Below are 20750 nucleotides of genomic sequence, written 5' to 3'. Positions count from 1 at the left end.
AATTGAAAACTACAAATTATCCACACATCACATGAAAATAAAATACACAGTTATGAAGAGTAAGCTAAGAGTGGTGTTGATAAATTTGTAGAAATGGTGAACAGCACAAGATATTGAACATGTCTTAGTTATGAACAACTTGTTACATACAATATTTTATTTTAAACGGCATAAGAAGAGTGGTAAAATTACCTTTCTACGGTATTTCCTTAAATCGCTAGGCTGACAGATGTGAAAGGGAAGAAATTAGTGAATAACGTCAATAGAGCAAAAAGAACATAGAAGGAAGTTTGCCAATTTTATTAGAACACATTCAATGTACAAGGAATGTCTAGCACAACAATATGCTGTAATGTTCTTCACGCACCCTGATTAAACCATGAATGAAGAGGCAGTTAACTCAGACACAAAAGACAATGAAACAAAGGTAAAATAAAAAACACACGGCATGCAGCAAATCCATGTGCAAAGACCCCCCCAGGACAATCCAATCAAGGGACACCCAAAGAAAGGATGCATTCATACTCTAAAGGCAAAACAACAAGATAGAAATATAGAAGGGCTCCCTTTCTCTATTGGTTAGCTCTGCTACTAGACTCACAGTGGTCTTCATAACATTTACAGATCTATTGACTATGCAAGCAAAAGGAAACAATGGAACTCTCTCAATATACGTTTCAATATGGCACTTAAACATTTTTATTAACCATAGTAAACTCAGTTTGGTGTAATGGATTTTAGTCTGACAAGCTAATCTAGAGGATAATGTTTTTCTCTTTCACTAAGCCGTTTGACCTTATATTAATCATCTTATGAATTATAGAAGAAAGCAGAAGTAGTAAGAGGTCAAGTGTGAAGGTCATTCAGAGTCTTTACCTGGGATGGTTGGGTGCAGTGAGTGTAAGAGAGGCTGGTGGTGTTGGGAAGGGAGCTGTATGACTGAACTAGAAAATGATTGGAAACCATGGTCTGTACAAAGCATGAGCCAGTAGAGGAAGGCTAAAAAATTACAAAAATAAATAATAAAAAAATAGTGGTGGGACACTAGACACTATGTCAGCCATTAAACCAAGTAACTACTAGATTTATAAACTGTCAAAACCAAAACCATTTTTGGCAAATAAGATGCACTTTGAATTGAAGACATTTACCCTTTGCGGAAGATTATTTTTTTTTACATTTTTGCACTCAATGGATTTCAAATCCACTGGGGTTTTTTTTTTTTAATGAGAATTATCAACACATTTTTTTTTTTTTAACAGATCTTTCAATTTGATACATACCTAAAATTGTAAAACAAATACAATGAAAAAATAGCCAAATAAAAAAAGGGAAAAAAAGGAAATTTTGCTTATCTGATAAATTTATTTCTTTTACAATATGACGAGTCCACGGATTTCATCCTTACTTATGGGATATCGCCTCCTGGTCAGCAGGAGGCGGCAAAGAGCACCACAGCAGAGCTGTATATATAGCTCCTCCCTTCCCTCCCACTCCAGTCATTCGACCAAAGTTAGGAAGAGAAAGGAAAAGCCAAGGTGCAGAGGTGACTGAAGTTTAACAAAAATAAAGACCTGTCTTAGAAAAAACAGGGTAGGCCGTGGACTCGTCGTATCGTAAAAGAAAGAAATTTATCAGGTAAGCATAAATTTCCTTTTCTTTTACAAGATACGACGAGTCCACGGATTTCATCCTTACTTATGGGATACAATACCAAAGCTATAGGACACGGATGAAAGGGAGGGACAAGACAGGAACCTAAACGGAAGGCACCACTGCTTGAAGAACCTTTCTCCCAAAAACAGCCTCGGATGAGGCAAAAGTATAAAATTTTGAAAATTTGGAAAAAGTGTGAAGAGACGACCAAGTTGCAGACTTGCAAATCTGTTCAACAGAAGCATCATTTTTAAATGCCCATGAGGAAGCCACAGCCCTAGTGGAATGAGTCGTAATTCGTTCAGCAGGCTGCTGTCCAGCAGTCTCGTATGCAAAACGGATGATAATCTTAAGCCAAAAAGAAAGAGGTAGCTGTAGCTTTCTGACCCCTACGTCTCCCTGAAAAAACAATAAACAAGGAAGATGATTGACGAAAATCCTTAATCGCCTGTAAGTAAAACTTCAAGGCACTGACCACGTCCAAATTATGTAACAGACGCTCCTTCTTAGAAGAAGGATTAGGACACAAGGAAGGAACAACAATTTCCTGATTAATATTTTTATTGGAAACAACCTTAGGCAGAAAACCAGGTTTGGTACGCAACACTACCTTATCTGCATGGAAAACAAGATAACGAGAATCACATTGTAATGCCGAAAGCTCAGAAACTCTGCGAGCAGAAGAAATAGCAACCAAAAATAAAACTTTCCAAGATAATAACTTAATATCTATGGAATGCATAGGTTCAAACGGAACCCCTTGAAGAACATTAAAAGGGACACTGAACCCAATTTTTTTCTTTCGTGATTCAGATAGAGCATGCAATTTTAAGCAACTTTCTAATTACTCCTTTTATCAATTTTACTTTGTTTGCTTGCTATCCTTATTTGAAAATGGCATCTAAGTTTTTTTTTGGTTCAGACCTCTGGACAGCAATTTTTTATTGGTGGATGAATTTATCCACCAATCAGCAAGGACAACCCAGGTTGTTCACCAAAAATGGGCCGGCATCTAAACTTACATTCTTGCATTTCAAATAAATATACCAAGAGAATGAAGAAAATTTGATAATAGGAGTAAATTAGAAAGTTGCTTAAAATTTCATGCTCTATCTTTATCACGAAAGAAAAAAATTGGGTTCAGTGTCCCTTTAAGAACTAAATTCAAACTCCAAGGAGGAGCAATTGGTCTAAACACAGGCCTGATTCTAGTCAAAGCCTGAAAAAAGATTGAACATCTGGAACATCTGCCAGACGCTTGTGTAGCAAAATAGACAAAGCAGAAATCTGTCCATTTAAGGAACTTGCTGACAACCCTTTCTCCAATCCTTCTTGGAGAAAAGATAAAATCCTAGGAATCCTAACCCTACTCCATGAGTAGCCATTGGATTCGCACCAATAAAGATATTTACGCCATATCTTATGGTAAATTTTTCTAGTCACAGGCTTGCGTGCCTGAATCAAGGTATCAATGACCGATTCAGAGAACCCTAGCTTAGATAAAATCAAGCGTTCAATCTCCAAGCAGTCAGCTGCAGAGAAATGATGGAAGTGTCCCTGAATGAGAAGGTCCTGCCTCAATGGAAGCTTCCACGGTGGCAGAGATAACATGTCCACCAGATCGGCCACGCAGGAGCGATGAGGATCACCAAAGCCCTCTCCTGTTAGACTCAAGCAATCACCCGAGGAAGGAGAGCAAACGGCGGGAACACATAAGCTAGGTTGAACGACCAAGGCACTGCCAGGGCATCTATCAGTTCGGCCTGCGGATCCCTTGACCTGGATCCGTATCTCGGAAGCTTGGCATTCTGGCGAGACGCTATAAGATCCAGCTCCGGCCTGCCCCATCTGAGAATCAGGTTGGCAAAGACCTCAGGATGGAGTTCCCATTCCCCCGGATGAACCGTCTGTCTGCTCAAAAAATCCGCCTCCCAGTTGTCCACTCCTGGGATGTAGATTGCCGACAGATAACAAGAGTGAGCTTCCGCCCACTGAAATATCTTGGATACTTCTGTCATCGCTACGGAACTCCTTGTTCCTCCCTGATGATTGATGTAAGCCACAGTCGTGATGTTGTCCGACTGGAATCTGATGAATTTGGTCGAAGCCAACTAAGGCCAAGCCTGAAGCGCATTGAATATTGCTCTCAACTCCAGAATATTGATGGGAAGTAGAGACTCTCACCGAGTCCACACACCCTGTGCCTTCAGGAAGTTCCAGACTGCACCCCATCCTATCAGGCTGGCGTCTGTTGTCACTATCAGCCATGAGGGTCTGCGGAAGCACGTCCCTTGGGACAGATGATCCAACGACAACCACCAAAGAAGAGAGTCCCTTGTCTCCTGATCCAGATCTATTTGAGGAGACAAATTTGCATAATCTCCATTCCATTGGCTGAGCATGCTCAGTTGTAGAGGTCTGAGATGAAAACGAGCAAACGGAATGATGTCCATTGCTGCCACCATCAATCCAATTGCCTCCATGCACTGAGCCACTGACAGCCGAGGATTGGACTGAAGGGATCGGCATGTATTCAGAATCTTTAACTTTCTGACTTCCGTCAAAAAGATCTTCATGGATAGAGAGTCGATTAGAGTTCCCAGGAAAGGAACCCTTGTCTGTGGAATTAGTCAACTCTTTTCCAGATTCACCTTCCACCCGTGAGTCCTTCGAAAGGACAGGACAATGTCGGTATGAGACTTTGTCAGCTGATAAGAAGACGCCTGGATCAGAATGTCGTCCAGATAAGGCGCCACTGCAATGCCCCGTGGCCTGAGAACCGCTAGCAGAGACCCCAGAACCTTTGTGAAAATTCTTGGTTCCGTGGCCAGACCGAAAGGAAGGACCACGAACTGAAAATGTTTGTACAGAAAGGCAAACCTCAGGAACTTGTGATGATCTCTGTGGATAGGAATATGAAGATATGCATCCTTTAAGTCCACGGTAGTCCTATATTGACCCTCCTCGATCAATGGAAGAATTGTCCGAATAGTCTCCATCTTGAAGGATGGAACTCTGAGAAACTTGTTGTCATGAACTCCTCAGTTCCACCTTAACTTATGTTACTACATCTCACATACCACCTTAAGAATCAATTATATGGCTCTTTTCCTTTAAAAGCTTTCCATTTCCCATACACCTTTGCTGGTTTATTGAAGGTTGATACCCTCTCACTATCCAGCCTTTCTTGTTACTTGTCTAAAACAGAGTATCATTTGTTCTGTGATTAGCTCTGTCTCCCTCAACTGAAGCTACTTCTCATCTAAGGCAGAAGTCACTTGTTGCAACTGCAGCACACACGCCGCTCTAACAACTTCCAGTCTAACAGACACAGCCCGCAATCTGCGGAGAGGATCAGAGACGCTGCACGCACACAGCTGCTAGAGCCAGGTTCCGTATACAAGTGTTAGCATTGCCGTTAAGACTGTGAACTTATCTTTACCGTATGGTGTATTGTTTAACAGCGCAGCAAGCTGATACAGTATTCTTAACACTGTTTACAAATCTTTACCGCAAGGTGTATTATTTTAAGGCCCAGCAAGCTGAAACAGTATACTTAACACTGTGAACTTATCTTTACCACAAGGTGTATTATTTAAAGGGCCAGCAAGCTGAAACATTATACTCCACACTGTGAACTTATCTTTACCGCAAGGTGTATTATTTAAAGGCACAGTATTACCTTAAAGGGGACCTCACTTATCTGTCACAAACCGATATAAACTGCTACTTATTATCTAAAAGTTTACATAGTACAAACTTATCTCTAGACCCAGACATAATTCACCTGATCTTACTACTTATAATTTTGAGGTGAATATTCCGGGCTACATTAATCCAGGTGATTAAGACTCTGTCTCCTCACTAGCAGACAGACTTAATCACATGATACATACAAACTATTTACCAGAGATTACTCATAATCAGACTAAAGAAACAGCAATCGAATTGCTGATCATTACACTTGTTTAAACTTTTGAGATCTAAAATAGGTTGGAACGTTCCCTCTTTTTTGGGAACTACAAAGAGATTTGAGTAAAACCCCTGCCCCTGTTCCTGTATTGGAATGGGGCAAATTACTCCCATGAAGGAGAGGTTTCTTACACAGCGTAAGAACGCCTCTCTTTTTAGCTGGTCTACAGACAATCGTGAAAGAAGAAACCTTCCTCTGGGGAAGGAATTTTTGAACTCCAACTGATACCCTTGAGACACGATTTCTAGTGTCCAGGGATCCTGAATGTCTCTTATCCAAGCCTGGACAAAGAGAGAAAGTCTGCCCCCTACTAGATCCGGTCCCGGATCGGGGGCCGCCCCTTCATGCTGTCTTGGTAGCAGCAGCAGGCTTCTTGGGCTGTTTACCCTTGTTCCAAGACTGGTTGGGTCTCCATGTGGAATTGGAAGGTGAAAAATTCCCTTCCTGTTTAGTAGAAGAGTAAGAGGGGATTCTCTTGAAATTTCGAAAGGAACCCTTTCCATCGTCCCCTTTGCTTAGATGTTTTATATTGAGGGAGGAGATGACCCTTACCTCCCATAATGTCAGAAATGATCTCTTTCAAGTCAGGCCCGAACAGGGTCTTCCCCTTGAAAGGAATAGCCAAAAGCTTGGATTTAGAGGACACATCCGCAGACCAAGATTTTAACCATAAGGCTCTTCGTGCTAAGATGGAGAATCCCGAACTCTTAGCCGCCAATTTGGTGATCTGAAAGGAAGCATCCATAATAAAAGAATTAGCCAGCTTAAGGGCCTTAATTCTATCCTGTATTTCTTCCAAAGAAGTCTCAGTCCTAAGAGACTCTTCTAGGGCGGCAAACCAAAAAGCAGCCGCAGTCGTGACTGTTACAATGCAGGCCGCCGGTTGCAATAGGAACCCTTGATGAACATAGAGTTTTTTGAGAAGACCCTCCAACTTCTTATCCATGGGGTCTTTGAAAGCACAACTGTCCTCGATAGGGATAGTCGTACGCTTAGCAAGGGTATAGATAGCTCCCTCCACCTTAGGGATTGTCTGCCAAGAATCCTGAACGGTGTCAGCTATAGGGTACATTTACTTAAAAATAGGGTAAGGGGAGGACGGAATACCCGGTCTTTCCCATTCCCTTGCAATAATGTCCGAAATTCTCTTAGGAACCGGAAAAACGTCAGAATAAGAAGGAACCTCCAAATATCTGTCCATCTTACACAATTTCTCTGGCGGGACCACAATAGAGTCCCAGTCGTCCAGAGTCACCGAAATTCTCGTAGCAAAAGTCGGAGGTGTTCAAGCTTAAACCTGAAGGACATTACGTCCGAATCTGTCGGGGGCAATGCACTTCCTGAGTCAGACAGTTCCCCCTCAGACAGAGCCTCCATACCCACCAATTCAGAGCCCTGGGAGGGTACATCAGAGATCGCCATCAAAGCATCAGAAGTTGCAGGGACCGCATGGGCCTCTTTCCTACTGCGTTTGCCTTGCAATGCTGGCAACTTAGATAAAACTTCTGAAAGGGTGGATGACATAACTGCAGCCATATCCTGCAGAGTGAATGAAGCAGACGCAGTTGAAGAACACGGAGTCGCCTGAGTGGGCATTAAAGGCTGTGACGCTTGGAGAGAAAGTTGTGGCATACCCTGAGTCTCATCGGTCTGATAAACATCCTTAGATATACTGGCATTAAAGAAAATGTGTTCTTTACACTGTAAGGCCCTCACAGTACATAAGGGACAAAAAGGAATAAGGGGTTCCACATTGGCATTTAAACACATAGAGCATGTACTTTCCAGAAGGTCAGCCATGACAAAAAAAATAAGCAAAAGCAATATTGGTCGTGGTACTAAGGAATAAAATGTAATTAAAATAAAAAGTTAGAAAATATGTTGAAAAAAACAAGTGTACTGTGTCTTTAAAAATTAAAGCTGTATAAATTTTACTGCTCAGCAAACGACAATACAATCACAGGGAAGCACTATAAGCTTTTTCCGTAAATCTCCCTATGAATGTACACTCTAACTGTGCATAACACTTTAGAGACAGTATTCAGCACTTGCACCTCGCCACAGCTCTGCTGCGGCGCCTACCTGTCCCCACGAGTCAACTAATAGCACTCTGTGAACAGCATGCCTAAGATCGCTTGTGAGAATTACTGAAAACAAGCTAACTTAGGCCACACCGGAGCCTCGAGACATGTTGCCGATTCAGGACCCGGATATCAACTGCGCGGCTAAGCGCGCGAACGCTAAGCCCCGCCCATCGTGGGGGGAAACTAACTCCCCCTGAAAAATAGAAACCGCAAGGGGAATACTAATGTCAGACAAAAAAAAACGGAACCAAACGGAACCTCTTAGAGTACCGTGAACCACCAATGTGCCCCTTCAAACACCATACCCTCCTGCCAATTAGCTTAGCAAAAATAAAGGTCAGGTCACTGGAGTAAAACTCCCGGTCTCCCAGCGTCAAGCCCACAATTTAAGTATATCAACTGGCTCATTTTCTTATTATTAGAGCCCACTGATAGCACAGCTGAAACTTCAGCTCACCTAACAAGAAGGGGGACCTATGTACACATTCATGTACTTTGTGCAAATTGATTAACCCTTTCTGGTATAGTGAATAAATGTCAGTCTGTTCTGAGTTATCCAGTCTCCCAGAAGAAAACAACTGTACATACCTTAATGCTGAGTGCAGCATGAACTTGTCCCACACAATGAAGATGTCCTTTTCATCACCTCCAGCAGATCTGTGGGAACAAACAGGGTCTTAGATAATATCTGCTAAGACCATCAACAGGGCAGCAAACAGTATGGGAGGCGCAGAGAGAATAGAAAACTCTTCAGTTCCCATTGCTGAAAAGCCTGTAGCTTTACCCCTGGTACCATTTAAAAATAATAAACTCTTGAATGAAGAATCTAAACTAACACCTCATTTTACCTCTTCCTATCACTAACACAGGCAAAGAGAATGACTGGAGTGGGAGGGAAGGGATGAGCTATATATAAAGCTCTGCTGTGGTGCTCTTTGCCTCCTCCTGCTGACCAGGAGGCGATATCCCATAAGTAAGAATGAAATCCGTGGACTCGTATCTTGTAAAAGAAAAGGTATTTTAAATGTAATTTTCTATATTGCACATGGAAAGCAGCATGCAATTGATGATAAAAACATAATTTATGCTTACCTGATAAATTTATTTCTCTTGTAGTGTATCCAGTCCACGGATCATCCATTACTTGTGGGATATTCTCCTTCCCAACAGGAAGTTGCAAGAGGATCACCCACAGCAGAGATGCTATATAGCTCCTCCCCTCACTGCAATATCCAGTCATTCGACCGAAACAAGACGAGAAAGGAGAAACCATAGGGTGCAGTGGTGACTGTAGTTTAATTAAAATTTAGACCTGCCTTAAAAGGACAGGGCGGGCCGTGGACTGGATACACTACAAGAGAAATAAATTTATCAGGTAAGCATAAATTATGTTTTCTCTTGTTAAGTGTATCCAGTCCACGGATCATCCATTACTTGTGGGATACCAATACCAAAGCTAAAGTACACGGATGATGGGAGGGACAAGGCAGGAACTTAAACGGAAGGAACCACTGCCTGTAGAACCTTTCTCCCAAAAACAGCCTCCGAAGAAGCAAAAGTGTCAAATTTGTAAAATTTTGAAAAGATGTGAAGCGAAGACCAAGTCGCAGCCTTGCAAATCTGTTCAACAGAGGCCTCATTTTTAAAGGCCCAGGTGGAAGCCACAGCTCTAGTAGAATGAGCTGTAATCCTTTCAGGGGGCTGCTGTCCAGCAGTCTCATAGGCTAAGCGTATTATGCTCCGAAGCCAAAAGGAGAGAGAGGTTACCAAAGCTTTTTGACCTCTCCTCTGTCCAGAGTAAACGACAAACAGGGCAGATGTTTGACGAAAATCTTTAGTAGCCTGTAAGTAAAACTTCAAGGCACGGACTACGTCCAGATTATGCAAAAGACGTTCCTTCATTGAAGAAGGATTAGGACATAATGATGGAACAACAATCTCTTGATTGATATTCCTGTTAGAAACCACCTTAGGTAAAAACCCAGGTTTGGTACGCAGAACTACCTTGTCTGAATGAAAAATCAGATAAGGAGAATCACAATGTAAGGCAGATAACTCAGAGACTCTTCGAGCCGAGGAAATAGCCATCAAAAACAGAACTTTCCAAGATAAAAGTTTAATATCAATGGAATGAAGGGGTTCAAACGGAACTCCCTGAAGAACTTTAAGAACCAAGTTTAAGCTCCACAGGGGAGCAACAGTTTTAAACACAGGCTTAATCCTAACCAAAGCCTGACAAAATGCCTGGACGTCTGGAACTTCTGCCAGACGCTTGTGCAAAAGAATAGACAGAGCAGAGATCTGTCCTTTTAAAGAACTAGCTGATAAGCCTTTGTCCAAACCCTCTTGGAGAAAGGACAATATCCTAGGAATCCTAACCTTACTCCATGAGTAACTCTTGGATTCACACCAATAAAGATATTTACGCCATATCTTATGGTAGATTTTCCTGGTGACAGGCTTCCGAGCCTGTATTATGGGGGAGTTCCCACTCCCCCGGATGAAAAGTCTGACGACTTAGAAAATCCGCCTCCCAGTTCTCTACGCCTGGGATGTGGATCGCTGACAGGTGGCAAGAGTGAGACTCTGCCCAGGGAATTATCTTTGAGACTTCTAACATCGCTAGGGAACGCCTGGTTCCCCCTTGATGATTGATGTAAGCCCCAGTCGTGATGTTGTCCGACTGAAATCTGATGAACCTCAGTGTTGCTAACTGAGGCCAAGCTAGAAGAGCATTGAATATTGCTCTTAACTCCAGAATATTTATTGGGAGGAGTTTCTCCTCCTGAGTCCACGATCCCTGAGCCTTCAGGGAGTTCCAGACTGCGCCCCAACCTAGAAGGCTGGCATCTGTTGTTACAATTGTCCAATCTGGCCTGCGAAAGGTCATACCCTTGGACAGATGGACCCGAGAAAGCCACCAGAGAAGAGAATCTCTGATCTCTTGATCCAGATTTAGTAGAGGGGACAAATCTGAGTAATCCCCATTCCACTGACTTAGCATGCATAATTGCAGCGGTCTGAGATGCAGGCGCGCAAATGGCACTATGGCCATTGCCGCTACCATTAAGCCGATTACTTCCATGCACTGAGCCACTGACGGGCGTGGAATGGAATGAAGGACACGGCAAGCATTTAGAAGTTTTGATAACCTGGACTACGTCAGGTAAATTTTCATCTCTACAGAATCTATAAGAGTCCCTAGGAAGGAGACTCTTGTGAGTGGTGATAGAGAACTCTTTTCCACGTTCACTTTCCACCCATGCGACCTCAGAAATGCCAGAACTATCTCTGTATGAGACTTGGCAATTTGAAAGCTTGACGCCTGTATCAGGATGTCTAGATACGGAGCCACCGCTATGCCTCGGGGCAGTGGCCAATCCGAAGGGAAGAGCTACAAATTGGTAATGCCTGTCTAGAAAGGCAAACCTTAGGAACCGATGATGATCTTTGTGAATCGGTATGTGAAGATAGGCATCCTTTAAGTCCACTGTGGTCATGTACTGACCCTCTTGGATCATGGGTAGGATGGTCCGAATAGTTTCCATTTTGAATGATGGAACTCTGAGGAATTTGTTTAAGATCTTTAGATCCAAGATTGGTCTGAAGGTTCCCTCTTTCTTGGGAACCACAAACAGATTTGAATAAAATCCCTGTCCTTGTTCCGTCCGCGGAACTGGATGAATCACTCCCATTACTAGGAGGTCTTGCACACAGCTTAGGAATGCCTCTTTCTTTATCTGGTTTGATGATAATCTTGAAAGATGAAATCTCCCTTGTGGAGGAGAAGCTTTGAAGTCCAGAAGATATCCCTGAGATATGATCTCCAACGCCCAGGGATCCTGAACATCTCTTGCCCACGCCTGGGCGAAGAGAGAAAGTCTGCCCCCCACTAGATCCGTTTACGGATAGGGGGCAGTTCCTTCATGCTGTCTTGGGGGCAGCAGCAGGCTTCCTGGCCTGCTTGCCCTTGTTCCAGGACTGGTTAGGTTTCCAGGCCTGTCTGGAATGAGCAACAGTTCCCTCTTGTTTTGAAGCGGAGGAAGTTGATGCTGCTCCTGCCTTGAAATTTCGAAAGGCACGAAAATTAGACTGTTTGGCCTTTGATTTGGCCCTGTCCTGAGGAAGGGTATGACCGTTGCCTCCAGTAATGTCAGCAATAATTTCTTTCAAGCCAGGCCCGAATAAGGTCTGCCCCTTGAAAGGAATGTTGAGTAATTTAGACTTTGAAGTCACGTCAGATGACCAGGATTTAAGCCATAGCGCCCTACGCGCCTGGATGGTGAATCCGGAATTCTTAGCCGTTAGTTTAGTCAAATGAACAATGGCATCAGAAACAAATGAGTTAGCTAGCTTAAGCGTTCAAAGCTTGTCAATAATTTCATTCAATGGAGCTGTCTGGATGGCCTCTTCCAGGGCCTCAAACCAGAATGCCGCCGCAGCAGTGACAGGCGCAATGCATGCAAGGGGCTGTAAAATAAAACCTTGTTGAATAAACATTTTCTTAAGGTAACCCTCCAAATTTTTATCCATTGGATCTGAAAAAGCACAACTGTCCTCAACCGGGATAGTGGTACGCTTTGCTAAAGTAGAAACTGCTCCCTCCACCTTAGGGACCGTCTGCCATAAGTCCCGTGTAGTGGCGTCTATTGGAAACATTTTTCTAAATATAGGAGGTGGGGAAAAGGGCACACCGGGTCTATCTCACTCCTTGCTAATGATTTCTGTAAGCCTTTTAGGTATAGGAAAAACGTCAGTACACACCGGCACCGCATAGTATCTATCCAGCCTACACAATTTCTCTGGAATTGCAACTGTGTTACAGTCATTCAGAGCAGCTAATACCTCCCCAAGCAATACTTAGAGGTTCTCAAGCTTAAATTTAAAATGAGAAATTTCTGAATCAGGTTTCCCCGAGTCAGAGATGTCACCCACAGACTGAAGCTCTCCGTCCTCATGTTCTGCATACTGTGACGCAGTATCTCTCCTAACCCCAGAGCTATCGCGCTTGCCTCTTAATTCAGGCAATCTAGATAATACCTCTGACAGGGTATTATTCATGATTGCAGCCATGTCCTGCAAGGTAATCGCTATGGGCGTCCCTGATGTAATTGGTGCCATATTAGCATGCGTCCCCTGAGCGGGAGGCGAAGGGTCTGACACGTGGGGAGAGTTAGTCGGCATAACTTCCCCCTCGACAGAACCATCTGGTGATAATTCTTTTATAGATAAAGACTGATCTTTACTGTTTAAGGTGAAATCAATACATTTAGTACACATTCTCCTATGGGGCTCCACCATGGCTTTCAAACATAATGAACAAGTAGGTTCCTCTGTGTCAGACATGTTTAAACAGACTAGCAATGAGACTAGAAAGCTTGGAAAACACTTTAAAACAAGTTTACAAGCAATATAAAAAATGTTACTGCGCCTTTAAGAAACACAAATTTTCCCAAATTTTGAAATAACAGTGAAAAAATGCAGTTACACTAACAAAATTTTTACAGTGTATGTAATAAGTCAGCAGAGCATTGCACCAACTTGCAAATGGATGATTAACCCCTTAATACCAAAAAATGGAATAACAAATGACAAAAACGTTTTTTAAACAGTCACAACAACTGCCACAGCTCTACTGTGGCTTTTTACCTCCCTCAATGCGACTTTTGAAGCCTTTTGAGCCCTTCAGAGAAGTCCTGGATCATGCAGGAAGAAGCTGGATGTCTGTGTCTGTAATTTTTGCTGTGCAAAAAAACGCCAAAATATTCCCCTCCCACTCATATTACAACAGTGGGAAGCCTCAGGGAACTGTTTCTAGGCAAAATTCAAGCCAGCCATGTTGAAAAAACTAGGCCCCAATAAGTTTTATCACCAAACATATGTAAAAAACGATTAAACATGCCAGCAAACGTTTTAAAATACACTTTTATAAGAGTATGTATCTCTATTAATAAGCCTGATACCAGTCGCTATCACTGCATTTAAGGCTTTACTTACATTACTTCGGTATCAGCAGCATTTTCTAGCAAATTCCATCCCTAGAAAAATATTTTAACTGCACATACCTTATTGCAGGAAAACCTGCACGCTATTCCCCCTCTGAAGTTACCTCACTCCTCAGAATATGTGAGAACAGCAAAGGATCTTAGTTACTTCTGCTAAGATCAAAGAAAACACAGGCAGATTCTTCTTCTAAATACTGCCTGAGATAAACAGTACACTCCGGTACCATTTAAAAATAACAAACTTTTGATTGAAGAAATAAACTAAGTATAAAACACCACAGTCCACTTACGACCTCCATCTTAGTTGAGAGTTGCAAGAGAATGACTGGATATGGCAGTGAGGGGAGGAGCTATATAGCAGCTCTGCTGTGGGTGATCCTCTTGCAACTTCCTGTTGGGAAGGAGAATATCCCACAAGTAATGGATGATCCGTGGACTGGATACACTTAACAAGAGAAATATATTCGGCAGCAAATCAACCTATACAAACACCAAAATTAAGGATTATGTGCATATGTTTTACCATACAAATCAGTGGTTAAAAACAAGAAGAATATATTTTCAGTTTTGTCTTTTTGTGCCATAAAAATATCCAACCATTTGGAATTTTATAACTCTGAAAACTAAACAGGAAATAATGACTGCTTATATTGACAACATAAGTACGCAATTACACCTGCCCAGCAAGAGGAATCAACACGAGCTGCCAAGAGGCCCTGGGAAAACATATGGAAGAATATAATTATTATTACTGGGTCCATACATATGCTACTACATGGAAATAGTTAACCTCTAAGAATAAGTAAAGGGACAATGTGCTGCAGTCATTTCTCCATGTTATTGTTTTCCCAATTAACCAGGTTACCTGCTTGTGTATTTTATATTGTTCACAAATAGCAATTTTATTTTGTCATTTGAAATAGCTGATTTAACCTATAATTAAATTTGTAATACTGCAGTAGTGTCTCTAGAGAGCTATGTAATCACCAGGCAACAGAAGACAACCTCCCAGTTTAGGGGAAGGGGAGTCCAGCATATTTGAAAGGGTGTTCATGCAGCAGCTTTGAATACAATAATTATGAATTGCTTGCCTTTGTTCATTTTTCCAGTAAATTAAAGTTATAATCTTGGGAAGAACTGAAATTGAGGAGCAATGATCTTGAATGACAATGCAAACGAGGAAGTAATAACCAACTAAGATAAAGCACAGTGGGGCTAAAGCTTCCTCAAACAGCTGAGGATTACCAACTCCATTTAACCAATGACATCAAACAAACAAACATGCAAGAAGGCCTTGCCCCATACGCCTTGCAAGGACGACGTATTTACCCACAGATTATAATACATATGGAAAACTTTATCTACTCAACAATAAACACAGAAGAAGAGCAAAAAGAACAACTAGTGTGACAGAGGAACCAAACCCAACCAACAAGTCCCATGATAAATGGGTGAATCTCAAGATACACATGGAGAAATATATATCTAAAATCAAAGTAATCGCTTGCATTGGGCATGGGGGTAACAGCAAATTCCAAATGACAACTAAACTTGAAGAAGTACAAACCTTATGTAACTTGCCACATTCTAGCTATTTTGACCTATGTAAACATATCTTCTAAGAGCACCTAACAATACGGATATTTACTATACAGTGAAACAAGTATCCTAATGTTAAACTACCCAATTCCCACTTCCTTGGTCATTAAAGTTAGGGTGAGTTGTGAATGTGGTAAAGAAGACTGATTTTGACAAAAAGCTGAGCTACATCAGAAAAAGCCTTTGTGATGTTAAGAACTAAATACATTGGAGCATTAATAGAGGCAAATGCATTGAGAACATAATACATTTCCAGCCTTAGCAGGTCTATAAAGGGAGGGCTGTTCTTTTGCTAAGAGGAGCTTAATCATATATATACAAATGCAAGGAAGTCCACAGTAAATATAAAGTAAAAGGTGTAAAACTCATACACTAGAACAGGGGTAGGCAAACTTCTTCTGTAAAGGGGAGATAGCAAATATTTTAGGCTTTGTGGTAAAGGAGACAGATTTCCACAAATTGTTATTGACTAGACTCAAAAATGTATGAAAAACATATGCGCTACTAAGAAACTTCCTTGTTTGCAGCCTCATTTTTATTTTTGTGAATAAATTCTGCTGTGATGTGAATCTGTTTTAAATGTTCTTATTTTCTGAAAGTTGCTTTAACATGAGAATAGTGCTGATGTATATTGCAGTGCACCAAGCAGAAGTGCAAAGTGATGAGACCACCACATATGGTCTCAACTACACATATCTGCCATTGCAGTGTGAAAGAAACCATAGGCCAGGGATAGACAAATCTGTTTAAAATTTAGGAGCCAGTAAGAATATTCAGGAGCCAGACAGTGGTATTTGTATATAGATATATAGAGAATAACCCAATAAGTTAGGAGCCAGGGGTAAAATTATAGCAGCCATTGGCTCCTGGGTTTGTCGAGTCCTGTCATAGGCAATACATAAACGAATGAGAGTGGCTGAGTTATAATAAAACTTTATGGATACTGAAATGTAAATTTCAGATAATTTTCACGTCACAAAATATTCTTCTTCATTTAATTTTTTTTTTCAAGCATTCCAAAATGTAAGAAACAATCCTAGCTCGCAGCTCTTACAAAATCAGGTGACGGGCCTGAATTTGTCTACTCTGCACAAGAAAAACACTTCAGCCAAACAATGACAGACATAGTTTGTCTTAGACCAACATAAAATATAAGTAACATGGCATGAGCTGAACAGCATGCATTATATAAAAATAAAAAGGACGATGCATTGAGTTTGGATAAGGAATACAAAGAGAGTTGGATTACATAGGAAAGCAGACAGCACATATTAATATTTTTGCAGACAAACATGACATTGCCTGGATGTAGATAAAACTCTGGTAACATTGAAAACCAGCACATAATACAATAACACTTTGAAATAGTAATGTAAAATGTTTAATATTGTATACATACATATAAATATACACACACATATATACATACACACACACTCACATACATAAATATATATATATATATATATATATATATATAAATAAACAAACACACATCCTACATCTGGTGTCCTGAATTTCCTTATTTGTAAAGTAAGGTGTATTATCTCTCCATAATGCCCTAGCAGAGCTGCCTTGCTTTGTCTTTACATCCCACTGCGCTACTGCCTTGCTACTCAGTGTTATGTTATGCTTCCATGATAGCCCTAATCCCCATACTTAAGTAGCAAAATAAATAGTCATCTACACATCTCCAGCAGCAATAGTCCCCCCTAGTGTTGCTTACTTACCAGGGTCATGACACCTAGTCTATCTACTTCTCGAGCTGGACTGTGCGGAATTCTTCTAGGAGTTGAGCGGCCACTACCAGGAGGAGAAGAACCAGCAAGTGAAGAGCCAGTGAAAGAGGGAGGTATTGAACTTATAGACCTAAAGCGGCCAAGGTTATCCAAACTGTCACCGCCCACACGGGATTCAATCTCCTCAGCTCGTTGCTCTGTGGATTCTTTCTCTTCTTGTATCAACCTTGTGAGAATAAAAATAATCATAAAATCCCTCACATACTGATGTACCTGAATTTGATTACAGCCAAGTAGTAAAGAAGTTAGGTTATTAGTGAGGTATATAAATTTTAGAGTTTCCCATAGATTTTCCTAAACTACAGATTCACCTGACAATGTCGGTACACTTTGTTTATAATACTTTGTTTGCTTTATAAAAGGAAGAAATGTATGCTAATGTATACAGTGACAGAAACAGGTTTGTTTTAAGCAATAAGATTACTTTCTTTACACTCATAGTAGAATCATATTTAGGTCTGCTGTGGTCTCATTTCCAGCTTGAATGTAGATAAATATGAAAAGCCTATTAAACTGTGCCTAACCTTTCCTATATACTACACTCCTTTTCTACGTGGCATCAGTTTGCAAACAGCAAATCAAGTACAGATTTGGAGACACATGAAGAGGATTGGCCACAATCAGGCTAAGCAAACATTATCCAAAAGAAACAGAGCCTTCATATGGTCCTACTAGACATCTATATCATAAAATGTACACAATAAACACCAAGTACCTGCCCTGCAAAGTTCTTCCACTGAATCTTGTTGATGGCTAGGAGAAGAAACAATAAGCCTGACAGTATAAGACCTTTCCTTGAAAGAGTGTGTGTGTGTGTGTGTGGGGGGGGGCTTTCTTTCTGACCTCATAACATGCATGGTACTTAGAAAGATATGTAACCAGTCAGAGTAGTTTTGGAAGCTTTTTGTTATTTTATAATCTTGTGCCACAGAATAAGAGCAAAGAAAAATTGAAGGAAACAGATTTTCATTTTGAAGAGATGAACTTTGGAAGAAGCAAAAGGAAGAGTTCTGAAAACTTGAACTAGTGAAAAATCAGAGAAGGAAGCAGCAGTTGAGAACCACCACCTCTGAAATGAATCTAGCTATGAACCAAATCACAAAAACACAGTCTTAAAAGTCAATTTCAAAGTCGACAGAGAGATACAGTGCTTGAAAACAAGGAAATAATTCCCAGAGATTGGTAAATACTACTACTACCATAATAATGTCAAGGTAAATACCAATATTGTGTTGGACAAAAAGAGCAGAATTAAGGAATCACTTTCAGGTCTTGGAAATAGCCCTGGGGCAGAGTAATGGGAACCTAAGGAAGAAGCCAATCATCACGTCAATTCCGACAGAACTAGATCTGCAAAACAAGATCCTTCTGTCCATATTGGTACCAGGAGGATCAACTTTTCAGAAGGAAACAAGAACTACAATTATTTCAATTTCCTTTCATCACAATGAAGTCTATTTCTGCAATTTTCAAATGATGGTACATTTTCATATAGACATAACAGCCAATTCTCCTGACTGGACAGTAGCAACTTTATTTACTCCCCCCTGACCCCCCCCCCCCAATTTACAACTCAGAAAGGAGAACACTGCAGACTTCATAAGCCCAATTCTGCTATAATTCTATCACTAATCGACTTCAGATAAGGTGACTATGTCTTGCTAGCCAAATCACAGTGGCAATAAGAAGTAAAGATTAGCTCCTCCAGATAAGCTGGGTGTGGGAGTTTGGCCTACAAATAATGTAAAGCAATGAAATGCATTTTATTTCTTTTAATTCCAAATAGATATTGACAGGAAGGGGTATTTGTAGGAGGTCACCTTTTAAAAAGCTTCTGGAAGGTTTCTACTAGGTCAAGCCATCAAGTAAGATAATACCCACCATTCCTAAATACATTCAATGAGACCATGCAAGAAATATCTAATTGTAGAATGACTGTGATCAGCATTAATATTAATACATATAATATGTATTGTAATAACATTTAATAACCAAGGATTTAAGATCTAGTTTTATAGAAACAGATCAGAGGCCTTTACCTGATTTCTTTATTAATGGCATCTAGTTGTTCTTGAAGCATTACAGCCAAAGTCTGAGCATCGGCTTGACCACATGGAGACAGCAGGTCCACAGAGCTGAAAATGGTATCTCGGTCATCTTCAACGTCCGAGATGTCCACATCACTCTCAAAGGCTTGGGCCACATTAGCCAGGACGCTTGCTTGCTGAGCACGTTCCCAGTCTTGCTCATTGAGAGTCTGTACCTATTATTGGATAGGAAATCAATTAATAACTCCACAAGGGACAAATTGAACCAAACAGCAGGAAAATAAAGTCATAATCTGAGACAGCTTGAAGGGACACTCACGTGCTGTGGTTGGAGATCCAGAAAGCAAAGCATTAAAAACAAGAAGACCTTTTAGAAAACTGAAGCAGTAGCAACAAAATGGCCAACACCACACATATATCACAATGAATGCAGACAGTAACGATCTTAAAGGGACAGTGTACTGTAAAATTGGTTTCCCCTTAATGTGTTTACAATGACTTGTTATACCAGTTGCCAAGTTGAATGGGAAATTGCACATTTAGGTATAATTTTGTATATGAAATAATGGTTACTACTAATTTAAACCACAACCCAATGAAATGGGTTGAGCTAGCAGGAAAAGCAGACTTCATTATCTTTTCTGTCTAATATTTACACAAGTCCTCCAAATCTTTTTACGGTTTACTCAAAGAACAATACTTAGAAAGAACAATAGAAAATGAATATTTAGCAGTATTTTATCTAAACCATCTAGTTTACATGGTTTTTGTGTAACCACAACTTGAGTTCAGAAATGTTCAGTATGGGCCACTTTGAAATGGTTGCCAAACTCCGCCCACTGATGAAAGCAATCTGGGCTGCATATGGCGTCCAAAGGACTCACTAGTTAGATTCAACAGATCATCAATGCTATTCAGCAGAGTGCTTAGCTGTAGCCCAAATCGTGATGTCATCAGCGGGTGGAGCTTGACAGATATTTCAATGTGACCAGAAACAATATTCATTTTAAATTAACTTTTTTACTGTTCCTGCTGCATGATATAGAAAGAGGTGCAGGAGGCTATTTGCAGCTTAATCTAAGGTCATTTTTTTAAGATGACTGAGGTGTATTGTCCCTTTAAATTAGATGGCATGCATAAAAAAGGGTTGTTTTTTGAATGTCTAGAACAGTACTTCTCTTTCTTCAAACTGTATGAATTCCTACTACTATTACTTAAATAAAAAAAAAAATCTACTATTTCAATAATAATGTATTACTTCTAATGCAGAGCTTTCCAAACTTTTCATGTTGGTGACACACTTTGTAGACCTACATAATTTCGTGACACAGTAATTCAGTTGTACTAGCAAACAGGAGGTTAAACTAACTTGTTTTAAAAGATACGGACACATACATAAATTATATAATAACAAAATGTATTTACAAGTAACAGTAAGTATGTGCAAGAATTAAAAAAAAAGTTTAATAACACCAATAGCTACTATTTTAATGGGATGTATGAGGCTGATGAGATGAACACAGTTTCTGAATATTTGGTGGAATATTAGATAAAGACACTCACATTTCATCATCAAGCATTTTTAA

At 40.6% G+C, this 20750-nt stretch overlaps 1 protein-coding gene across 5 annotated transcripts in view; it reads right to left on the bottom strand.

Annotated features, from left to right (window-relative positions):
- The window catches only part of PPFIA1 (PTPRF interacting protein alpha 1), a 323205-nt gene that overhangs the window by 109121 nt on the left and 193334 nt on the right, over nt 1–20750 (bottom strand). For all 5 annotated transcript variants that reach the window (XM_053720578.1, XM_053720579.1, XM_053720580.1 and 2 more), the window contains 2 exons: nt 19156–19379; nt 17048–17282 (listed from right to left, as the gene is read on the bottom strand). In XM_053720578.1, the coding sequence (XP_053576553.1) occupies nt 17048–17282; nt 19156–19379 (459 nt within the window). The remainder of the gene's footprint in view (nt 1–17047; nt 17283–19155; nt 19380–20750) is intronic.

This window comes from Bombina bombina, chromosome 7 (genome assembly GCF_027579735.1).
Source record: "Bombina bombina isolate aBomBom1 chromosome 7, aBomBom1.pri, whole genome shotgun sequence".
NCBI lineage: Eukaryota > Metazoa > Chordata > Amphibia > Anura > Bombinatoridae > Bombina > Bombina bombina.
The sequence above is the reverse complement of the archived record's forward strand: the minus strand, read 5'-3'. Positions and strand labels throughout refer to the sequence as shown.